General features: G+C 42.6%; 1 protein-coding gene across 1 annotated transcript in view; it reads right to left on the bottom strand.

Moving 5' to 3' along the window:
- The window catches only part of LOC111269901 (uncharacterized), a gene marked incomplete at its 5' end in the record, with an annotated part of 44,011 nt that extends 22,151 nt beyond the window's left edge, over nt 1-21,860 (bottom strand). Inside the window, 5 exon segments of the mRNA XM_022849815.1 lie at nt 8,995-9,055; nt 9,556-9,940; nt 17,835-18,058; nt 19,439-19,555; nt 20,481-21,860. Of these exon segments, the coding sequence (XP_022705550.1) occupies nt 8,995-9,055; nt 9,556-9,940; nt 17,835-18,058; nt 19,439-19,555; nt 20,481-20,498 (805 nt within the window).
- Between the last annotated feature and the right edge of the window lie 4,167 nt (nt 21,861-26,027).

Genomic DNA, 26,027 nt, shown 5'->3' with positions numbered 1-26,027 from the left:
AAGGAAAGCCAGGCCGCTATGTCTGCTTTGCCTTCATTTGCTCTCACCGGCTAGTTTTCGGCATTTACCATTCTCCCTATTCACCCCAACACATCTCCAATGAGGGGTGGCGCCAGTTGCGTTCGTACCGTAAGTCTGGAGACGGGTGCAGCGCACCGCACACGTTTCTCCCAAAAGAGGTGGCAGAGATGATTAGGACTTGTGGGGAAGAAGATGCGCGAAAGAACAGGAAGCAAAGCTCGACGAAAAAAGAAGCAGTTTGCAGCAGAGAGCGTAGATGGGCATCAAAGTTGGAAACAGAAAGGACGACGTGGAAGAAGATGATAATGTCTTTATAACGGCATTTTACGAAAGGAAGGATCGACGAAGGTCGAGACTACTAAGGACGAGAGGCATTTGCAGAGATGTTAAGATACAGTACGTGCACGTAGTCGACGGAGAATGCTCGACGAACAGATGGTAGAGGGATAGAGACATAGACGGGAAGGGGTTAGGTGAACCAATGTGTATAGATGACCTTTCCGGATGGCTGGAACCTGCAAGTGGACCAATAAACAGCGAGAAGATGGGCCTACGAAAACGTCCTTTTAAAAATGTCCATACTAAAGAAAGTGAAAACCGGAAGGCGGCATTGGGAAATCCTGACCTTTGCGATAATGAACATTATATGAAAATAAATTTTGAAGGAAAACGTTGTGTTTGAGACCAATGAGAAGCCAGGCAGAAGTTTAGTACCATGTGTAGTACGCAATATACATATACACACACGCGAAGTAGGCATGAATGTGATTATAACTAAACATCTAATGAGGTACATTTCGGTGTGCCCTTAGCAACGCTTGCCAGGTATTCGTTAGGAACACCGTGATTCTATAGTACGACGAAAAACAACTCACAGTGACGACGAGGAAAAGCTATATAGGGCGACCTTTTTAGCAGGAGAATGAACATTCTGGGCTATGCATGAACAACTGCATGCATATACGCGCATTTTCTTCGAAATAAAAGTTTCTATAAAATGCCAACCCAGAAAATGTGTTACTATTTGTAGGGGCAACCTAATGCATTGCTGACCATTCGACGAAGTGACCGGAATGCTATGGGGGTTGAAGCTCAGCTATGTGGGGAAGGAGAAAGTTGGTCAGTAACTTATGGAACGGTGCACTTGTAGAAAGGGGCACAGACACTGAGTTTATTAACCGAAGGGCCAGGTTAAGATTTCCATCTACAACTTTCAACTTGCGTAAGTCCAACTTACGTGGAAGCTAAAGAATAAGTTGTTCGCGATAAATGTTCAACGCTACTATACAGGACGCATTCGAGGGATCATTTAGATAGGCCTCTAGAATGATGGTGGTATAAATTTATGCCGCGATCAACTTGTAACCCAGTTCGGTGCTCTTTGTAAGTATGTGTGAGACCTATGTGATCCAAGGCTAGTTGCCAAATGGCATCTGACATTTGGTCGACAAGCACCCTATTGCTATACATATTTTTGCTCAACAAATTTTCTAGACGGCATCCGTAGCGGGGCTTTGTAGTAGCTTTACTCATATTAGTATTCAGACTCAAAGTTGTAAATTTTACGGCAATTTATGTGCAGGGCACGTTTGCGATACTAGATACAGTGTGGGGACCTATTATGATAAATAGGCATATGTCCCTATTGTAGAAGCTCTTCGTTTAGGAAATCAGAACGTACTAGTAGTGGTGGATAACACAAATGAACAAGCAACGCAGACAATTTTCTTTGCTAGTCATAATAATAACACATATACGCTCATGAAAATTTTTTAAGGTCTATGATATATTTCAAGACAATGCCAGTTCGCTCTGACTGGAAAATCGGGGAACATTTCATCTAAACCGAAACTGATTTGTTATACAACCAAAAAAAAATCTATCTTTTACTTTAGAGATAAATGTGGCTTCCGAAACACTCTTCAATAAGTATTTTATAAAATTACATTTAACTTAGATAACCCGAGAGAAGGAGCGAAATCATTCTTAACTTAATCAAGGTATTACCAGTTATTACTTTCTTATACAATCTCTAGAATCCCGGTATTTTTATTTTAATCATGACGGAAATATCATTATAATAGTGTATTATCTAAGTTAATGTTTTGCAGGCTACGAATTCAATGATTACTGACACGTTGATAACAATTACCGTTCAAAAAGTATGGACAATTGAATCAATCTACAACACACAACCGCTGACCTGTCACTGTTTCTATAATCTTTACCTATTTGTTTCTGCTATAGCTTGTCATTCTTCGTTTTATTTTGTTGGTAAGGTTTGTTTACCAATCTATTTGTTGTATTTATCTACTCGTCTATTTAGACAGGTTGGTTTAGCGGGGACACAGCATTTGTTTGAGGACTCACCATGTCCTCCTAGGCACACATGTTAGCAAGACAGGCGAGAGTGACCTTAAACGAATGGCGCAATATTTACCCACCGTTGTTCTCACTCCTTAGCGGGCCGGTTCTAATCGGGTTTGTTGTCCTGCCTTTGGCGTTTGTTACTCAGTTTACCGCGCGTTTGCACGACGTAATACGTTCAGAGATGTACGCCCACCTGCACACATGAACACACATGCGGAACTTCAACCCACAGACAGCCCGGCTTGTCTATCACCAGTGAACCCAATTCCTACCTAACAAATTACACCAAGACCCCGTTTTCTCTAGTGGTAACCTCGCGGTAGATCGCAACGAGAGGCCCTTACGTAATTGATCATCAAAAAAGGCACGAGGGGCTTAGTCTCGCCGAGGATTTCTTCAGTGGTTAGCTAATACTCACACAAGGATATTAGCTGTCTACTGATGCAACAATACTTCAGCAGCTTCAGCACACCGCTCACAATATTCCGACGTGGCCTCGCATTGCCGACATGGGTTCCGTTGCTTCATCCACTCGTGGTCAAAGTTGCAGTCCAAAGGAACTTATACTATTTATTTGTTGTGTCCTCTTAAGGTTAAGTTGTTTACTGCTGTTTATGTACCAAAAGAAGTCCAGATTGCCTTCACTTATTCAACTACTTGGTCTTCCCCCATCTACCTCACTTACGAACAGGATTCGTCGACTAGAATAGAGCACTAAGGAGTGGCGAACGATGAAGTCAGCATCGATGGCATTGAGTATAAAATCTATGACTATCTGTGTGTCCATGTTAACGCTGCGCTCCGAACACCTTTCTCCTGGATATTTATTTACTCCGGAAAAAAAAACTCAACAGAGATGAGATCACTCATCAGCGACACAAACATCTATACACAAATTTGCGTAACCTATCAGAACGTAAAATAAATATTGTACAATATGATTATTAGGAGATAAAAAAGATTTCCACCCTCGCATATCGCCGGAGTACATTTAGTAATAGGATATCAGACTGGAAATTAAAAAGGCTATGGTCTGTATGTATACGGACGTAATTATCGAATAACGAGTGATGTCTTATAGAGCAGAACAGTCGATGGCCGGGCAAACACATACGCATTTACATAGAGAGACGCAGTTCAGTTGGATGCCGTATAGCGTGTCGAGGTGCTGGGGTGGATTGGGAATGAGATGCTAGAACAGGTGAGATGATTATGCGAAATAATTGAAAGGAAACTTGGCACAATGGTGGTGGAGGGGGACTACAGTTTACTGTATAGTGAGAGGCACAGGTGATTCAACACGGGGGTTAGCTAGGACGATGATGAGTTTTTACAACTAGTAAAAATCGTCCCGTGTAGCCATAGATGAGAAGAGGTCGGCAAGAACAGCCAGGATTGCGAAAGTCTACTATGATAAATGATGAACGAGTGGCATGACGATACGCACGATAGACTATTTGACTAGTAAATGCACTAGTACACACGCACATAGCAAGCGAGAGCGGATGAGCTGTGAGTGACAGATTGTTCCTAAGAAATGGGGCACGAGACAAGCAGTGCTAGACATATAAGTGTATTGAGAAGGAGTATAGAGTAGTGGGGAGCGCGCTCAAAGAAACGTCTCATTCATCGGTTGCCAAACTAGACCACGATACTGGGCAGGTAATTTTGTCCAATCCGAGCATTGCTTCGAGCCACGTATTCATGAGTATCTGTGCCTGCTCATATATATGATGGGTTACGACACCTAACCATAACGCTGGGTTTGTGAGTGAACAATCTAGTCTATAGACATGTGAGCACTCGTCAACACGGCTAACTCATCGATAAGCTGAATAGCCCGGAACTTGGTCAACAGGCACCCCCTAATCTGTTTAGACAAGGATAGGAGACGTCCTTTATCGTTCATGCTTACACAAGCACGCACTTCTAACCAAAGTTAGCTTTACAAATTAACTCAACAATCATCGAATATTTAGTATTGCAAACAAATAAAGCAGCCAGTAAATATTCCAGTGGATAAAGAGTAAGCTATTTTTTTATCGACTCAATAGGATCTTTACTATACAACAACAAGGTTTGCAGAGGCGGAGCTAAGGGGAAAGAAGTACGATTATTGTCAAAAATGTCATTTGTTGCCTATCGGATCTACCGAAAAATCCAATTACACTAGAAAATTATTTTTGAACTTTGCTGATCCGCCAAGTCTTCCCTGCCTAACTCGATTGGCACAGGCCACATTACGTTGTGAATGTAGCACATCCTTAGGTCACAGAACATTTCGAATCTAATATTATACAGGTAATAATATCCTATTCCGTTTCGCGCTGCTGCAGCGCTGGCCTGTGAGTCTGCCATCGTGTCCTATCTTTATCGTCGCTAGCTGTTTGATCCTGGTATAGGTTAGAGGGTGAAACAGGGTGTGTGAACGGAGACTGGCCGAGGTTCCTGCCAGATCACCACCATCGGTGTGTTTGTGCTAGTTACGTTGCACTCGACGGTGGTTCGTTCGCTTTCCGCTCAAGCTCCTCCGATTCGCTAGCGTCGCGATCCTATTCGCCGCTTAGCACTGCAATATGCTGACGGTGCACCGATTGTTGCTACCGCTGCCGCAGCTAGGCCTGCCACTACGATGTTTCAGGCCAACAGCGGTCTAGCAGCAGCTAAGGAATAGAGAAACGCGATTAAGCACTAGAGATGGCGGTTGAGCCCGAGATAGATATCAGGAGGCGTGATGCGGGTTCGAGGAGTGGCGAAGGGCATAGAAAAAAAAAGCCAATAGGCTCTGCCCAATTCTAAGCACAGCGAGTATCGCTGAGGCCGAAGGAGGGATGAAGGGGTTGAGGATATTTCGGGAGTTTCAGGCCAAATCTAAGGCAAAACTTTAGGCCACATACGCAGCCCTATATACTTTGTATGGGCCAGTCTGTCTGAGTAGGAGTGAGCTCCTCGCACGATCGTGTGCTTCTGTGTACACGATTATACCAAAGTTGTGCGTGCGTGCGTGCGTGCGTGCCTGTATGTGTGTATCAGTGATATCGAATCGGTCGTGCTTCCATCCTAAGTAATGTAGTGATCAGCTCAAAATTAATGTCAAAAGTTGCTGTTCGCTTGCGGGCTCTCGTTTCCAACTCATGAGCCCAAGCCAAAGCCTGAGACGATGGAACCGGCGTACTTCTGTCCGTTCGTCAGTCTGTCGACTTAGCTTAGATCGGCGAATGAGGAGAACGCCGGTCGCAAAAAAAGTGCGAGAGAGAGGCAGTCTAGTTTCGCATTTGGCAGACACAGCAAAAGCGCGAGCGAATTAACGGCGGGGGGCCAATGAAGATAAACAGGGAACAAAGGGGGGGGGGGACGCTAAGAAGAGAGTGGACACACTTACGACTCTGTTCGTTAAGCTGAATGAAGCAAGAAAGCAGCGAAAGGGGATCGCGAAGCAGGGCGCACTGGCTCGGCGGCTCTTAGCAGCTAACGTCGCTCGCTGCTACCGCTTTGCAGCCCCTAACAAGATTACCATCGGACAAGCAAAAGCGGCTGACAGGAGTGAGAAAAGGCACCGGCGTCCGTTGGAGGACGATTGGCGGCAGAGAAGATCGGTAGCAGCAGTAGTTGAGTCGGCCTTAAGCCTCCGAACGACTCTTGCTAAGACCAATACCATTGATATAGTATTGTACCGTCTCTGCAATTGCTGAAGTCGTTGTTAGGCTATCGTCTTGCTACGTCTGAAGAGGGCAACGTTTGGGCAGTATGGAGGATATTGCCGTGCGCACAGTTCAACGGGCCGTGGGCTCGGCATTGCCGACGGAATGCTACTTTACCACACATTTTGTTGCCCCAAATTCTATCTCTAGTTCCCTTTCCCTTCTGACTACTTGCCCAAAGACTACTTTCGAATACCCTTTCATTCTCCCCATTCAACGTGTCCTCCAGCTAAGTTTTGGAATTGGGGTCAGGTGTTCGGCATGGAAGAGGGGATCGAAACTTGCAAGATGTCTCGCGGATTCCAACTGATCCGCTTTGTCTTGCAGGAGACAACACCGACGCTAAGTCAAAATAGCTAAATTACCATCGGGTGAGCTCCTTCGCGCGATCTGTACCGATGTGTCAGACAAGTGCAAGTACTTGGTTACCTAACCCCGTAACTTCACTGTTCATCAGCAGTCGGTAATTGTAATAGTACAATACTCTGAGGGGACAAATAGGTCAGAATTTTATGTTGGGAAGCGATGTGGGCTAAAAATAAAGAAGATTAAACTTTCGTACTACGTATTAGGCCTATGCGAAAAGTTAATGGCAATTTAAGGTGGAGCGTCATGCTGTTAAATAGTAACCTCAAAAAGGTTGAATGAGCTTAGTTAGCTGTGTGGGGAATAGAAGCTAGATAATCTTACGTTCATATTTATATCTAAATATAGCCATATAGCAAAGCACCCATTCGGTTCGTAGCTTTTTTTTTGGGCGTTTGAGTTAACCGTGCAATCAGAGGATAATTAGTAGCAAAAAGAAAGGAGCTATTAATAAACCTAAACAGTATATATCTTTAGACCGTCAGTATTACGGTGCAAAACATCTCAGCCTAAAGAATAATGTTTACCGTCTTAGATCAAATAAGCAGAACGGTGCGGCCGACTGAGCTAAATTGCTGCTAAGAGAACTCGAGCATCTTTTTTATGTTACGTAAATGTAATGAAATTATTTGTTTCGAAATAACGAAATTAAGCAGATGCTCAAGAAGTAAACCGTCGAATCGAGATGGTATCAACCAGGAAAACTTGTGACTCTGTTTGACCGGAGTATCCATTTCAAGCTTCCTTTGCTGCTAATATCGTTGTTTCGTTCAAATGCGGCAACAAACTTGACAGAAGGTTATGTCTGAATTTTTTCGCTCTAGAGTATCTGTACGCGTGCCTCTTTAGCGTTGGGAGCTACAGATCGCGTATCTTTAGAACACGTTTAGTTGGCATCCTAGCCGAGAGCCAAGCGTAGCATGGACCAAGATGTCCGCTGCTTTTCTATCGAGGACCAACTCCTACTTAGCTGTTCTTGTTGAAGGCGGTCTGTCAATAGTGAGTGTGAAGGCTACCAAAGCTAGCGTCCTTAGAGAGGTCTAAAGGTTGAACGCAAAGAATAACTGATCACAAGTCGATCGTAAATTATGTTAAGGGAATATACTGGTACCTGCGTACAGTTTAGAAAAGGGAGCCGGTGCTCACTTGGTGATTTGCGCTCCTTCATTCGTCGCTTCTATGTCGCCAATTTAGAGAGCAAATCTGACATCTTTTCAGTGGCAATTAGAATTTTTATTTCTACATCTAGACCGGCAACGTTGTGCGGCAGAGACTAAAGCAAATGCATGCTAACGTCATCTAGGCAAGATATTAATATGTGTAATTAAGACCATGACTGCTGTTACTTTTAAACTTATGAACTTGTGTACAAAGTTAGCGTAGTTCCATATTATTCGTACAGGAGCAAAATTAATGTTGCCTATATATGAGCTGCATCAAAGTGAAATCCAATACACTCAGATTCAATCTATTGCACGAGCCGTCACAGATATCCCTGACGGGCATCGTCATTGTTTAAATTGGCTCGATCGTGACTTATGCTTATACCCGACACTTTCGTAGTAATCACGACCGTGGAAGAGCCGAGGCTTCCGTGTCGGAATTTGTAAAGCTCTCGTATCACCAGTAGTAACCCTACGGATCTATATCCCGGCCGTGTGCTTGAATCCCAGAACATGCCGACAAGTACTGCTGGATCTGCACTAATTTGTTACTATGAAAGAGCGCGCGGTCCTGTTAAAAGATGTTTGCCATCAGATTTGGCACGGTAGTTAACCGCTGCTTTACCGCAAAACATGCAAATAAACCTACTTGACAACGGATCTAGCCCCCTGAAAGGAATACGCCGGCATGGTATCTCCTTCATTGAACACATCGCGAATGCTAACGATAATTGTGATTTTAGCCAGAAACCGGATGGTCTTCCCGATAAGAACAGTAAGTGATTATTCCGACCGCGACAAATAATTTTTAGCCGCTAAAGAACCAAAAACAATATACCGCTTCGTGCTTGAAAGAACTCTCGAGCAAATGACGCAGATCTAATCTTGTTCTAGCTTCGTTGTTCTTGGAAAGTTTCTCTTTACACTTATTCCTGAAGTTTTTGTGGACAGTTGTGTCCACTGCGTTGGCCGCTAAAGCGCAGACCGAAATAACCCGATCATCAGAAATACGTTTTTCAATTATACTTCTTCAATTACTACAAAGTCGTTGCAGCAAAAGGACCTGCTGTGTTCTACTCACTCTGCTGTCTAAGAATTTGCTTCGACCCCCGCAGTAACCGCCTACACGGTCTCCAAGCAATAAGAAATCGACTCCTTGTAACAGACGACCAAATGTATAAACTCGAAGGCCATTTAAATGTAACATGCAGTATTTAAGTTTAACTTCTTTTTATGATAGCATCATTGCTGACATTGATTTAGCTTTGTACAGAGAACAAAGCAAGTGGACCCCTTTTGACTTTGACAAATTAAACACAGTTTTTGTTAACTATCATAGCAATGGTAATAGAACGTAGCAAGCTGTTACTTACTTCTGACGCGAAATCTGCGCCTTTTCACCTGTTGCTCGTAATCGCTCGAGTATGCAGACGACTGAAATAAGTATGATAAATGAATCGTAATTATCACAAGACTATTACATGATCTCAGCTTGGTCTAAATATTCCTCACTACAAGCCTGTTCTGGCTAGATTCTATGTTGCATTATGGCGATAGTCTATTTCAATTTAAGTTTCTTCAACATCTCTTTGGTAATATAACATACATAGTTCTCAAAACAGGCACCGGTTGCGGCGATTCTAGCGAGTGAACTATGCTAATGATGCGTCGTTGCAGCTAACTGATCTTAGATGTTGTTACGCCAGCACACTGAGGACATATTTTTCATAGCAGAAATTATTATTGTTATTATAGCCATATTAGGATTCCTTCAGTAGCTTTTCTTGGCTGAAAATAAAGATGTCCCCATATTGTCAGCCTATCGCACGAAATTCATCACTGTGTTGGAACTCGCTTTTTCAACCTATACAGAAGCGCATGTTTCAATTTTGCACCACTAGGCCATGCAAGCCTACACTTGATTTTCAGCTTACCTGACTTGACTGATCAACAATTACGACAGGCGTTCCATGGTCTGATAGGCCGCCGCTGCTGCTAGTGTGTTGTTGATGTTGAAGGTGCCCATTCGAATCCTTCAATGCGGCCTGACTTTGGAGTAAAATGGCAGAATGACCATTCAGGTAAACAAGCCGCTCATCTCGAAGTGCTTGACCACGTCGAGACTCACTCAGAGTTTTGCTTTCCTGCAGCCTATACTGGTCTCTTCCTGCCGGAATACTTCCTGCAGAGGCCAGATTTACAAAATGGCTGCATTCATCGGGTCCTGTTTGCGCCTGGAAAGGTTCACTTGCAGATAGAATCGCGTACGTCTTATGCGTAGAAGGTTCCGTTACGCGCCTAGCTGAAGGATAGTCACACCTTTTTTCCGCAAGAAATCATGCATGTTAGCCACCATTAGTTGACTGAATACAACGATAGATAAAATTAGTTCATATGGCAGAATGCCCTTATAGCTTCCTTCATGATTATCGAGATAATAAATATATCATCAGCTTCGCCAGTAACATGACTTAGCCTATTTGTGGCAGTATGTGTATATAGCGTAAGTGACTGAGTTCCTGGCGGCAAAGGATGATGGCATGTTCTAAATGTAAAATTTGAGCAACTTCAGCGACACCGTATCTAATACGTTCCCTTTTTTTCGACGCCAGCCGCAGGTCTTCCTCGCTCTCAAGCTCGTCAATAAAATGTGCCAATATCTTTTTAGTCAACAGAAGAGCGACGTAAACTTAGCTAGTCCTTTCTAATGTCACAGCACTGAAAAAATCATCGAATGCTGCTACGTGCTTGTAAATAGATATAAGCCCGATATGCTCGCATATCAAGCACAGACTCACAAACAAATCATTCTGTGCTTATAATGTTATCATTTATAATTTTTTCTTCCGCCAAAGATTCATGCAAAGCGTTTTTAGTGACATAGCAGATATGCTATGATAGAATAAAACTTCTCAGGGTTCAATCTGGATGGAAGTTCGCAGGGAATAACAGAAGAAGCGCATGAAGTATAATAGACTCGGGTAGAAACCATTTAGAAATACCAACGTCGCTTTCGCTACCGCTGATGGAGTTGAGACAGCACTAAAGGGAAACATCGACCAACACCATCCAGACCCTCGACTCAAATAGGTGGCCCTCTCGATCACTCGCGTTTGTGTCTCTCACGTTAACAGCCACCTTGTCGGATCTTTTGCGTACGGACAGTCTCAAGCATCAACTTCGTGATCCCGATCCTAAGCCAGTCTGCTTCCCTATTGTTCTCGATCGTTTTTTCCGCTTGAAGCTCCCCTTTTTCTGAAACGGTTACTGGCCATGATTTTTAGCCGTCCTATGACTAGAGTAGTTGTTGGACGTCTTCAGGCGTCTAGCGTGTCTTCATTTATGCTTCCTACAGAATCTACTATATATCTGTTTCTCTGTGACCAGATCTTCAGGCAGTCAAAAAACCTACGTGAGGGCTGCCACAGAGCATGAATGCCAAAGGATAACACGAACACGAGTAAACGCGAGCTTGACTGGTGGTGGCATAATTCGCGCCAAACACTCCCTCCGCCGTTCGACTCGTTTTCAATGATTTGGTCGACGACTACGGCCATGCAGCGCTGCCTGCTCTTCTCCCCATTAAATCAAAGGTAAGCGGGCGACTTCAGATTTCATCTGAACGAACGAAAGAAAGAAAGGACTGGCCAGCTACTTCGAGGATAGCAATGTGCGTTCTTCCCTTCAAACGCGAAGATATATCTGACAAGGTCTCCCAGAAGCGCGCGTTCGGCCGGTCGGCCGACCGACTTTTTCTGCCCGACCCCGATTGGAGTCAAACGGCAGACTGCCTACAATTGAAGCAGACGATCGCTGTCGCTGACAGAGCCAAAAGGAGGTGCGCACAGAGTCGCTGCATCCGCCAGTGGCGTCGCCCGGCGATAGACGAATCTTTGTATACGTTTTCTATAGTAGCTATCCTATGTCTAGCTGTACCTGTTCTGTTTTCAACGATGCGCCCAAAAGCCGCGTCACGTACCTAACTAACTAGCCAAGCAGAAGCTATATCCGCGGTGCGTTCTGATCTTCACATAAAAGCACACTGTGACACTTCACACTGGTCAGGTTCATCTATGACGATCTACGCATGCTCTCCTCGAGGCTTCAGACTCTTGATAAAGTTGTTTGCTAACCATCCCGACATTGTATATAGTGTTATTTGGTATAGTATATTTTAGTACTTGTTAACAACCAGTGACACAACGGTAGGCATAAACTGGGACGAAAATTACTTAATAACAATGTGCACATCGACAGTAATTACACGTGTTTGCTCATCATGATAAACTAGGTTGAGAATGAGAGCCTCATTTTGTGGGGGTATGTGATACGCTGCGAATATTATTTATATTACTGCAACGGAGGTCAAACGGAGAGTTACAAAAACGGAGGTCTTGGCAGTTCAGCTAAACTGGCAACAATCAGGGCCAGCTGATTGAATAAAGCGCAACGAGACGGAATTGAATAACTCGTACTTCCAAACAGAATAGCATACGCGTTAAAAGGAAAACGACTGGTATCATCAAGTTCCGTTGGCAACACGGGAATGGAAGACTAGGAGTTTACTAAAAGTTAGGTCTTTTGCCTCGAATATGGTCCAACATATGTCCGATGTAGATGACAGCAACAAGCGACAGAGGCCTACTCAGGACACAAATGAAGTCCCATAGACAGTACATTTTCAGTCATATGCTGCATATTAGACAAGAGTCGCTTGCCATCTACAGATGGGCGAGGTTCGTACACCAGACAAAAGGAATCAGTGTTAACAAAGCGGGTTACTTCGTTAGTTTTCCCTATAGCTTTTGCTTTGCCTTCCGCGCACGCCTGTTGACGATACTTCGCCAATTTCGGTGATAGTGACAAATCATTTAGGGAGAAGCGCTGCTGACGGCGACGACGAGGACGAACCGTGTTCGAATCGATAGGCTATTTGTTTTTTATCCTTTTCGAAGGTGACAGGTGCCTTTTACTATCCATGTTGTATCAGGCAGCCGACCGAGTCTTCATGGCAACGGAACGTTATCGTCGCTGAAGCCGTCTCCAAAAGGCTAACCAAGTCGAGTTATTATTATTTGGGTGTAATCTCTTTTTGTTCCATAATATGATGAAGCTTGCTTGTCATGGCGGCGTCGCATTCGATGCATCAGACAACAGTTCTTATCATCGGCTGCGATCTGGGGACCACGGACCCGAGGACAGCCGTTTTCGTTACCAATACTGTCGCTACGTATCGGGGGAATCACTGACTGTGGGATCTTTTTTCGTGTGTAATCACACTATCGGTCAGACGATGATTTAATCTCGTGCCTTCATCAATTTATCATTGCCACACACACACGTAAATGTATACATTGATGTGTTTTTGTGATCCGGTTCTCGAAAAGTAGCCACGCATACGACATGATTGGTAGCGGTTTGCAGTGAAGGAGCTATATCTACGGAGTGGATTGTGGCTACTAGCTTTATTTGAATAAACAGACGCAAAGAAACACACACAGCAGGCGTTCAGCCAGTGTTCGCTAATGCGTCTAGAAGCCTCGTGGAGAATGGTGTTCTTACAACGGCGTGAACTGCCCTTGAACCGCTCTCATTGTGCTGCTAAGGCCCTGTAAATAGTACGTTCTTCACAAAGTGCGCTAATAGATAGCCTGACGTAACGATTTTAAACGAGTTCATAGGTAAAGTTCTGGCAAGCAAATCTTCCTGTGGATTTCATTCATGTAAGACCTTCTAGATTTAGTTATTATAGACAAATGGAGTCACGTTTGCGATAGGTTTGTTCTTCTAACGTACGCTATACACAACGACGCCCGCCGTCCTATTTACCGTTTCGTTTCTCACGAACAAAACTGTCCTGCGTCGCGCAATAGCGACTCTTAGTTACGTTAGCTAAACGAACCAACGACGATTGCATATAAATATAATACGGTAATTCGGTGACTTTCCTTTACGACGAACGTTTCCCGGAGCTTAGAGACCGTTTAATCTGAGTCGGCTTGCTGCTCTAAGCTGTTGATGACTTGGCAGGTTTTTAGTTCCGATATATGCTAATAGAAAATATGGAAAGTTCGAATCGGCCGCTACATATCAGCTGTGTTTGATGCTCTGCGTCTTTGCCTATTGCTTGACGAGACGGACGCTACGATAAGCTAAAGATAGGCATCACAAATATTAGCTTCAGTCTTCATCGTTTAGCGAAATTTAGCTAAATTCAGCTTTTTTTTTTTTGTAGAACTTGCTTGTAGACAGTGGTTACTTGTAGTTATTAGAAACGATGGTACGTCGTCCGTGATTAGTCCACAGCGTCATTTTCTTATTATTATGACATGTAGGTATACATGATTGGTTTAACATTTAATTCACAGAATTTCTGTAGTATCAGAAGCATACGCTACGACACTGTTATTATTTGGTGCGCTCCGGCTATCATACGCTGCAAGCTATAGAAATGTAGAATGGAAGCTATGTAGCTTCCCTCAAAACGAAGTTGAATAAGCAACACCTCAGTAGACGTACGACAATAGATTATGTAATAAAAATTGAGAAGACCAACAACACGGATAATTCGATTGTGACTCACGTAAAGATGGAAGTATCGATGTCGTTATTTGTGTATATCTCATGCTGATTGACTGTTAGAGCTTTCGGTTTGACAACCAGCCCTAATGGCCGCACATGAAGATGATAAACTGATATCGCAAAGTCGTATCAATCAACAAACTGTTTATACGAAAACAACATCTTCACCACCTATGAACGTTTAGAACGTCGATTAACTTATGCTGTGGCGCTATCATTGCAAAATATACAGCATATTTTCTTGCATCGCCTGCTCTCGGTATCAGTTAAAAATCAGCTAAAAAAATTACCCTATTCGGAAATGCAACATTTCTTTTTCCATATGTTCTTCACGTTTCAAATCCTTCTTCCCAACTGTTAGCCATGTAGAAATGTTTCTATCTATCTGAAGATCTAAAAATGTAATGTAATTGCGGATCCGCACTGAGTTGTTCCAATAAACCACTATTTATTGGAAGAAGAGAAAGTACCCGATAATTTCGGTTCCCAACCGTTTGGTCCGATGCGATGCCATCTGCTACGTGACGCGCTGCTTTTTTTTTTGCGAGAACGGTAAGCTTCTGTGTAGAGACCTATCCGTATTATTATTATTATAAACTGAAATCTAGTTAAAGCGCTATCACATCAATGACTACACCAAGATAAATGGGTTTTCGATGTGAAAACAGAGAATACGTCGAAAACGAACCGTATATCTAGCTCTATCTGAGAGCAAAATACATTATTTCTTCAGCTAACTTCAAATTTTCGCCAATAGAAGCGAAAAAAAACTGCTACAAGTTTAAATAAATCGTACCTTGTGCGTACCTTGACTATGTAGTTTCCCATTCCTGTTTACGTCGGGCTGGGCAAAGCTATTTTAGCTAAATCATCAAAACGGCATTATTCATGCGGAAAATCAATGCATAGCCGCCGTTAAAATTGATCCGCATACGACCCAATTCGTCGCTAGCTACATAACTTTGAAGCCCGACGCGGAATATTGACAGACTGAGTAAATATCTGGCTACCGAAAAGCTCAATTGATGAACAACAAGCGAACGGACAATTAATACGCAATAGTCTCGACCTAGTTAAAAGTCCATCGAGCTAGCGTTTGCCCATATATAAACAGCATTATTCAACATGCGACGCAAAAAAAAAAACATGTATGGACACACGCCCGGTGAATACGCCTGTGCCAGGTACCTTAAACGCGCTGTCATTGTAATAGACGAAAACAGCAGGTAACTGTAATATCTCTTTAGTTACGGGGAGTGTTGCGCCCGGGAGGCGGGGCAATTTCAGTAGTTCAAGTAGGCAAGACGGTACTCATCTGATCCAATATTCCTTGTTCTAGTTCGTTAATTTTTTGCGTTCTTGCAGCTTACAAAGGGTAAGATAAATGCTATTTTATCTTAATTGTTTCTTGGAAAAACTTATCATATTCTATATGTAGTAAGTTGACTTTTGGAAAATCAACTTGCCTTGTCATTATCGCCGTTCATTCTGTCCTTGTGGTAAGTATAGCCTTGTTGAAAGATCTGACAGCGATTCTAATGGGTGCCGATCGAGCAAGGACCCATCCCAGTATAACTGATAGGTCGAAATATTTATCACACTAAGGTTTAATCAAGTACTGGGTTTATTACATGTTGTAGAGGAACTAAATGATTTGGACACCTACAATATAGTTAAGATGCAGTATGTTATTTTGTTCAACCATTATAAAGGAATGAAGCGTTGAACTCGTACTATTCGAGGCAGCCTCTCTTATGTCCAGATAACTAATAAAACTGTCAGAATTATTGTATTGTTACCGAGATCCGACCGGTGGAACCGCAGCAGACGACAGTACGAATCCCTGAATAAGAAAAGATCACAATGTACTCACATAGAAACCACTGTAGCACCTCGTGGCAATAAAAATGTATTCAATCCTGATCAAATATGTATTTATATATACATATTAAAGCAAAAGGATTTCTTTAAGTGAGACTCGGCAGTCAGTTGAGGACCGAATCGAAGACACGACCAGCGTTAGACTAACGCAGATATACGCTCATCAAGACATCGCCAAAGTTCTGCCTTCGTAATTAACTGCATGGCAAACAAATTTTAATGAAAATAACACAAACCGCGTAGCCATTACCTTCTGTCATCCTATTAGATCTATTAAGTTCAAGCCAAACTATAAACCGCGTACAGATATTTTATCGTCTATGCTTTGTTTGCTTACAGGCATCCATAGCGTATGTTTATATTTATGCCTATTTCAGCTAAATCTAGTTGACCTGGCCTCTACTGAACGGGCAAACAGGCGAACCCGTATTTAATACTACATTGCCATGTTGAAAGACCCGACCGCCGTAGATCTATTTACTGTTCGCGCGGTGGTCCTCGAAGCGGGGGCGCTCTAACCCGCTGGGTCTCTGTGGCACCATCGCCTGCTTCTGGTCACTCGTGCACACAGATCTTCAACGTCTAAGCGTTACTCGAATCGTACTGCGCACGGAAAAACAAAACTGTCACTCGTTCGTTCTTCAATGCTTCTAGGGGTTTCAGTCCCTTTGACTAGACGGTAATCGAGTGCGCTTGCCTTAATGCTACGGGTGTCGCTGCAAGATGTGCCGAACTTATATATAATCAAATGTATTTATCATGTAATCACATCGCATCATATCAATATATTGTAGATGGATGATGGTTTAGAAATGATTTAAACATTTCAGCTATGGGTTTCCTTTTCACAATATTTATACAGTCTTGTACTCTTTATTCGCCATTTAATTTGTATTTGACCAAAAAAAAATAAAACAATGCCAAAAATTGAATATGGCGGGCTTTAAGCCACACGGTCTTGTCATTCCAGTAGAAGATAAATAGCACGAAACAACGTTAAACGAACGTTTGACAGTTTTCAGTGGCCAGGCGGATCTCTGTTAAGCTTTCATGGCCGAACTATATCTAAAAACGTTAATATGTTTGGCTCCAAATACTTCGAAATGAACTCTACGATATTAATCTATGTCAACGAACATAATCCAAAACTCGCATATCTAAATGGCAAAGGTTTTTTGCAACTCTTCCTGGATTTTTTCATTAAAAAACAGAACAAAAAAAATAGGCTAAAACTCAACTATGCAACAAATAGAATATCGGATTGCGGCGATCTAGCGCAGGTGGCAGGCAAAACGGACCCAGTCCACAGACTGATTGTGCTAGGGATAAAAATAACTACAGCGATCGAAAGCCCAGCATCCAGTTCTACCCAAGGTCAGCCGCTACTGGTGGACCTTCGGATGTTTTTTCAAAGATAAAAAATTGCCATCAAAGCGATTCCTTTCTGCACGGATAAACGAGTTAACAGTGGATGGCATTTCGTAGGATACACAACGCCTCTAGCGCTCACATGTTGACGCTGCTATCAGAGTCTGCCGGTTAAATAGCAGTAATTGAATTGAATTTAGAAGAGTTTTAAATTTTAGAACTAAAAGGTATAATATTTTACATAAAGCCAAGTACCCGCTCTACAAACGTGCGGAACAGGTGCCTATTATATTGAAAAACATGGTGAGAAGCAAATAACAGGGAGTACAGAACCGTACCTAATGAAAAGGACTAATAATAATAACCTGGAATTGCGCCTTACCTATTATATGTGGTGGAGTTATTAAGGCCAGCGCCATTGCCTACGGCAGCATCTCTGTGATACCCGGGTACAACATGAGTATCGATGTCACCCATAGCAGGTGGCCATAACCTGGCTGCTTTAAGTTCTACTAGTTCGTGAGTTCCCGTATTTCGTGAAGGTGGTGCGAGATTACCGTCCACGTCGCTTGCCCCCAAACAATTAGAAGCGCCGTTGGTTGTAACCTGAAACAGTAGCTGTCGCTAAACTTGTTTTGTGCTCTTCACCATTATAGACATATAAATGTGATAGGCTAAAATGATCGTAAATATATAGTACTAGTGTCATAGTCTTCAATAATGGATTCAGTCATCATCAGCACTAGTGAACAGCAAATAAGGTAAGATTGGCTAAATTTGAATGGCCCCAGACACATATACATGCATCGGACACGGCCCGCTTTTGGCCGAGAACAGCTCGTACCGCTTATCGTCAGAAACACACACACACACACACACTACACCGCACACGGCACAAGGCCAAACTTTTGACCATCGAAGAGGAATCACCTTTGTTTTGCCACTTGGCCAATCACTATACCTAGCTGACAACTGAAATGTCGGCTGTATTGCACAATATGTGTGCTAGGTCTCGGGTCAAGGTGGTAGCACTTTATCCAAGATGAGACTGGCGTGCGTCGCATTGATTGATTTAATATTAATCAGACTTCGCTGATTATTTACTTAATTTTAATATTTCTGATAGAATCAGATAACGACACCATTATCTTTGTTTATTTTGCCGATATGAAGAAGCTGATGGGACCGGATACAGCTTATAGAAGCCTGGTAATAGAGTTACGACAGCCGATTTTTCTTGTCTGCCATTCTAGATGTAAATAAAATATACAGCTCTTTTAAGCGAACTTCCATAATTACATAATTCGTATGACGCTTTTTGTCCTGCGTGTAACGGAAGGCTGCGGCGTTTTTTTGACAGTGACCTGTTCGCTAATTGTATTTCTAACGACAATTCAATGAGTTTATGGGTACATAGAAGCTTATAGGATGCTATCCAAATTGCAGGCAATTGCCGAAAATAGACAGTCGTCCTAGCGTGGTCCCAAAAAGGTTTTGGCTGCCTGCAAACATTTTTTACAAATATAGTAACAAACATTTACAAATATAGTAAAAATGTTTCAAGCGAAGCGTTGCTTGCTAGCTCAGTTTCTGTAGTGTTCGTTCGTATGGCATACATTAATTAATTCTCGTTAGCATAGAAAACACATACCAGTACGCTGAGTATACTACTGCACAAATGTATGTGGATTTTCTTTGCAAAATCAAGGTGCATTTATCATTGGTCTACAGGCGTTCTATAAACTGAATTTGTTCCTTTTTTGTGTAGTTTAATACATTATTGAGGCATATTCCGTTAAGCTGCACGAGTACACTCCTGTTGAAATAGACCCGCCTTCCCATAGCTTAACCCCATCCATAACTCCCGTTTTACCGAAATCGTAGTGTTTTATTTTATCCGACCTAAGCAGTAAGCTGTCGGATTCTTCAACTGAATAGACTTGCGATGAAATTGTGTCAACTAGAAATTTTTAAAAGGAAGATTACCTCGGAAACTCTCTCTCGAGCGATTTCTCCATAAAACACCTCATATCCTGGGGTTTCAACGTTGGCCGTTACAGCTGGCGTAGGATTCAGGGGACCGTACTTCTCGTCTGCATCGATCTAAAGGGTTGCCAAACATTTGTAAAGACATATTAATAAAGTCATTCAATTAGAGCTGTAGGTAATAGAGTGAGTAAAAGGCTTTGCTGACATTGGATACGGAAAAATTAATCGGTACAAGTTGTGTCATGACGTAGAAGTTGTCGAGAAGCCTGAAACAAATATCGGGACCTATGTCCTTGATGAAATATGAACAATGGTTCATATTCAAACATCATTGAACTTTAACTAAACATGCTGTACATTAGAAATCGGCAATGAATCTTATTTATTTTTTCAATTTTCATTGTCAATTGGAACCGTTAGATAACGGTGTTCTTGTTAAGAACGTAAGAACCATACTCTACGAACAATCAGCAAGATATAGAGGAAACATAGTTGTTTTGGCGCCATTATAAGTTAACTAGACATGAGCACTCTAGAGAGATATAGAAATTCGATAATAAATATCTTTGTGTCGTTGTATATATACTTCGTTGTTACGCTTGGAAACCACATCGAGCAAGCAGGAAACGCATGCACTACATCGAAAGGCACAATTAAACATGTCAAAAACATACATCTGGCTAGAGCCAAAGTCTTATTTATAACCAAAATATTATCAGTGAATTTTAGCACCACAAGATACGCGTAAGGGCTTCATTGATAATGGTTGTTAGGCAATGCGAAGCAGACAACCTAACGGTAAACAACATTCTGGTTAAATGTAATATTGGATATTTCAAATATAACGTAGAATAGGGCAGTGACAAGAACTAGAATACGTAAAAATGATCGAATGTCCAATAACACCTATGTCTTTCCTATCTTAATGTTGTTATAACTTTGCATTGATGTTGACATATAGCTAAAAGCGGGTCCTGCGGCTGTATGTCTGTTGTTAGGCCTAGAAGTTGTATTCCAATCAAACCTATTCTTGCTATACCTTAATATCCTTTTCCATCTTGCTTCACCTGACAGGACAGCAGCTTCTTCAGCGATGTCACAATGGACAAACGTTCAATTCCGTGCAAAATACATCTTTTCGAAAATTGTAGAGGTGTTAGGGATGGTACAGGCGATATGCAAGATTTCTAGCGGGACAAGCGACGCGATGTTTATTATTATGTTCAAGGGTGGCACCTATTTACTCGTAACGATCAGAGACAGTCAGAAGAGAAAAAACTGTCCACGCTGTTAACTTCTTGTCACTGTTTTAGACAGGATCAAAATAGCCGCTTTCTGTGGCTGCACGCTGATCGCCATCAGCTTCCTCTGTTAAAAATCTGCACAAACTTTGTCAATACCACAATTTTTTCTTGAGTAAAAAGAATCCGCTTTTTTCTCACAACTTCACGGCTACAACACACAGCACCATCTACTCTATGCTACTTCGCAGCACAACTTCGGCGTGAGCTCTCCCGAACGCTGTCAAATCGAGTACATTACAATTTTTATCTTTCTGTATTATTTTGCAGTTGCTATTGTTGTCGAAGTCGGTTGGGTCGGCGATTGAAATGCAAGCAAATGTAGAAGCAATAGTCGAACGAAAAAGCAGGTGGCGTTTGACTGGAAAAGAGCGCTAGGGGCGCCGTCGGCGGCGCCATCATGATCCTGGATCTGTCGCTCTGTCCATCGCATAGTTCATCAAGTCCCTCTATGGATTTTATCCGTCACGTTACTGGGAACGTTGCTAACCCACCACGCGTTCCTGATGGGCCACCGGTCGGCGTAACAACTCCCGTCGAATTAGACGTAATCTGGACGCATGCGCGTAGCTGACAGCAACGCAGAATTACCCGTAGACGTAAGAGGAGGACGTCAACGTTGTTCGCTCACTTGCCTGCTCGATCGGAATCCCACCGGCCACCGTAGAATAGGACGGAACTCAAGGCAGGAAAGGATAGAGTCGAATGGAATGACTAGTTCGTTCGATCAAGTCTCTATCTGCGTGCCTGGGGCATCAAATGTCCTGCGTTGGCTTATGGCGTCAGGCCGTGATAATTTTTGCTGTTGTTGACGCTGCTGCTGTTCCTCTGGGACAAGTGGAAGAAGTGCGACGGCTGGCCTGATCAGTCATCGGTTAGACTAGAAGCTCTTGCTATTCGAACTTGATTATCAATAAAGGCAAACAAAGAAGAAGAACAAAGTGATGGTTGAGTGTTAGTGAAGGCGCTTCGTAGGAATTTGATTTAACGAGCAGTAAAGGCGTCAAACTATAAAGCCTATTTGGAAGCACAAGAACAGTGAAGATCGGAAAGGGCATCGAGTAGCGTTCTTGCAGTCGTTCCTGGTTACCATTCACGCTAGTGTCACCGCCGAAAGAGTGCGTGCATTTCGTTTCACGCTACTTTAATTACTGGTAGACAATTACGTTCGTAATCATTAGCTAATGTATCTGAGTTGAAAAGGGTAACTCCGTACGCAATTATCATCTCCGGAGTAGACACAAGTGATGCTCAGTGTGATATTAGGCAAAGTAGTAATAACAATAATGTTCGATAATGAGACGTCCCGCAAAGCCATCTTAAATCTCGTCATTTAGAATGCGAGATAACACTAATCTTGCTGGATTATCTTCACTAAATGCTATTCAGCTAGGGATCACGTCTGATGAAGGCTTAAGCTCAGATAAAATCTATTAGAGCACGCTTAGATTGGTAGTACTCCTTTCATAGACTAAATTTTTTTTTAGTTTTAATTAAGCGTAAGTATATAAAGTAGCGTTTGAAATCTAGTCTAGTTGTTTGTAGTGATTACCGCAAAGCACCATGTCATCATAGGTATTTTCATATAGAAAGTGGTCTCTCTCGTAGCCTATGGCTAGTGTCTAGTGTGAGTAGATAAATTTGTGTCCGGTTCAGCTTTTAAGTGCTACTTGAGACGACTACGTGTGCGCAATAGATATTTTTTTTGGATATACACCCAAATCCTCTCTCCTTCGGGTCAACTGTTTCCTATGGCTGTTTCGTATAGATCCGCATGTTTATATTTGCCTACACATACCAATATTAACATCTACTTAAGGTAGCTTCAACACAAACAAAGCTCTATTCAACACATTATTCCAAAAACATATAGATCTATGAGCTTCAATGCGCAAGCGAGGTTTGCCACGATTACGACGATTAGTTCATATTGAATCCACTTTTTTGTTGTACACTCAAAGAAACAGCACAAATCCTGACCTGTCTTAACTTCTGTTTTAATCAGCAGTTAGTCGGTGCTAACTTAGATTCGTAAAGTTTTTTTTGCGTGTAGTTGCAACAAGGCGACACATTTGAGATTGTGCTACTGGTGCTGCCACTATCAATTCTAGTGGAATGGAGCGCTTCTGTCGTAGTTCAGTGTTTCTTTCGACTGCTGGGCTTGCGAGGCGTACTAGGTCCGCCCAGCGGGGCTATGTTAGGCCCCAATACAAATTTTGTTAACATCGTTGTGTCAAGCGATGTCTTCCTAACATCACGGAACGTCGCGACTGAGATGACCGAACGGTAGCCCAGTTCGGGTCCATCTAATATCACTCGATGGAGCGCGTCACAAACATGTGGAGCACACATGTGAATAGGCTGATACTCGGGTCACCTCTGCTAATATAGTCGTACCGTTTTAGTGTTGCCGTAGGTATGATATCCTCTGCCATTAGGCAGACGATCTTGCCAGTAAACATTAGCTCTAATGTTGATTTGTTTTTTCTTTCTCTTATATTCATGGGTTGGAGTAGACGTTCAATTGCAAGATACCTAATTACTTACTCTCAAAGTAAATTCATGAAGCTATCCCAACTTTTGTATAGTTATCACACAGTGACGTTACACATGTACATTAGTGCACAAAAACACTTCTAAATAATAGAAATATCACGATACAATTGAACTCTTTGCTTTATTATTAAGTATTTCTTTAATAAAATTGCTTTTTGGAATTTTTCGCTTTACCGACGAATATACTCAACTCTCAGTAAGATCAAACGTCAATACGCTTATTATTTACAAACGCTTAATATTTGCAAATAATAAGTGGACGACAAATAAAGGACGAATCAAATGGTTCAAAAGACTTCCTAAGTGATTTCAATAGTTTCGAAGCATTTCTCGACAACGCTTTCCCTATTATAAGATGTCTTACTATATTTATTTATTAGGGCCTTTATATATATATATATAGCCTAATTTTTGCGTGTGTCATATATATGCGAAGAATATGCTACGAACTGGTATCGCGTTTGTTTACCTATAAACGAATGATATCTCTCACGCCTTGAGTTGTGCTAAACGTTTTCTTTTTTTAAATATAAATAATTTCGATTAGTTCAATTGTCCAGGCCTGAGCGACCCACTCTGAAAGATTTAATATGTCGACTATACAGGATGGAAAGGGCAATCAGCCGCTGCGCCATCTCTCGATGTATATAGAATATATAAGATCAATCATTATAACAGTAACGAGAAATAAGATCGCAATAAACCGCGCAGTAAGCGGATTTACGAGAACGCACCGCACGTTTTACCACAAGTATTAACAAAACAACTCAAGTTACCTTAATGTTACGATGCATCATGTTATCAGTTTTTATCAGGCGATTAAGGCTAGTCAATCGATACTGATCGATTACGAGCCGGAGAACACACAATAGAAACGTTGTATTCTAATAAACCTTTGCGATCTTTTTTTTCTCTCTGTCCCTATTATTTTATTCGTTTTGTCGAGGGACCGCAGACTTCCCCTCCGATCCAGTGAAATACTATACCTCAAAACACCCCTCCGCTCCCCCAAACGCATCGGTTCCTGACTTATGCGAGCGTTTGCCTTGCCACCATACGATACGTATTAACATACACGGCCGTACCTACATGTGTATGTATGTTCGGATATCTGTTGTAGCACACAAAAGTAAACAGGCATGCTACACGTATATGACCTTGTCGTATACGGTATTCTGTAGTGCATTACTAGTGAACTGACTGTGTACACGAACTGTCTTATGACCGCTAGGCCCTAAACCCTTATCCCCTAACCAACTAACAAAACGAACCGAACAGCTGGCTAGCAGTCTCACTAAAGGAGCCTGCGAGAGCAAATCCACTCGACAGCGGAAGTGATGCCGGAAGTAGGCAACTCCGGACCGCGTTCCGGACAACCTAGGCCTGGGGTAGCGGCCCGCTGATAACTAAACATGGATGGCTCGGGCCGCGTGCGACAGGGAAATATTATCACTGCAAGAAGCACCACACCACGGAGGGGCTGTGAAATGATATTGAACTAAGATAACCGCCGCTACTGCTACCCCCACATCCTCCTTTAGCACTCGTCTCGCATCTCCGTAGCACTGTATAGTGGAAAACGAATGCATCGAGGCCTCCTGCTGCTCGCTTGTCTTATACCCCTTTATATTCACCCCATACGGTGGCATTAGCGTGTAATAATGTATATATGCGGTATTTGATTAGACACGAGATGCATTACAATTGGCATGCGGCACGTACACACACGTTTCCACAGGCCATGCACATACACTTTTCCCCACTAATCGTACTGTACCCGCATTCACTGATGTCGGAGGATCGTTCGCCGACTAACAGATCAAAATTCACTAGATGAGAAGGCCATGTGTACCAAGGTGTTGAGAATTTTTGCTAGTACCGTTTACATCTCCAGGGCGGCCACTGGCGATAGTGTCTCCGCAGCACTCGCGCGTCGCAACGGTGACGTCATTTCCGTTTGCCAGCACTGGCGCGCACCTTTGATATTCAGGGCGCGCGGGTGTACGGGAGACTTCTGAAACGGAAGTGGGGTCTCACGCCCATGAGTTCCAGCGGACTTCAAGCATTGTACAGTCTGCTGTGTGTTCCGAAAGACCAGCTAAGTATCGTAGCTAGCTTTTGCCGAGTTTCGGTCAGAAAAGTTGAAAGCTAGGCGCTATATGAGCCGGGTCTCCCCTTCAAACTTCGTCCATACTTTTGGCAACAGGAACAACGATGTTCCTGACATCATCTGGCTCCAGCTGCTGGCCCTTTGCCCCGGCTGGTTATCTGGTGTGTCTGAAGTGATTGACTTTATCTTGCCTCTTACTCTTCGCCTTGGCATGCCCGTCTCCGCCTTTTAGTGGCATTAATGCCCCACTGGACCGTCAGTAACAGCGTCAGTCCCTTCCTCCATAAACGAAAGAGTCATGCGTTTTGCTTACGTGAGCGCTTTAATCGTGTTAAAAGGGACATACAGAGCAGGAGTCAAGGATGAGAAAAAGCAATGAAAAAATAATATTGACAGACTTTGAGGTTATGCATCTTCATGTAATGTCATTCCCCTCACGAAAATCTGGAGCAGTCAGTGACAGCTTCCATTATAATCAATTGATTGTTAAATGAAGCGCAGAAGAGCTATTAACAAATTTATCAAGCCTTACTTTCCCCTGGTCTTTTATAACCGCTGTATGTACTGATTTACACACGATTGCAAACAGGACACAGGTCTATGCAGGCTTCGTTTAGGT

This window comes from Varroa jacobsoni, unplaced genomic scaffold (genome assembly GCF_002532875.2).
Source record: "Varroa jacobsoni isolate VJ856 unplaced genomic scaffold, vjacob_1.0 scaffold_1423, whole genome shotgun sequence".
Classification (NCBI taxonomy): Eukaryota; Metazoa; Arthropoda; class Arachnida; order Mesostigmata; family Varroidae; genus Varroa; species Varroa jacobsoni.
Note: the sequence above shows the minus strand (reverse complement) of the source record. Positions and strands in the feature narration are given on the sequence as shown.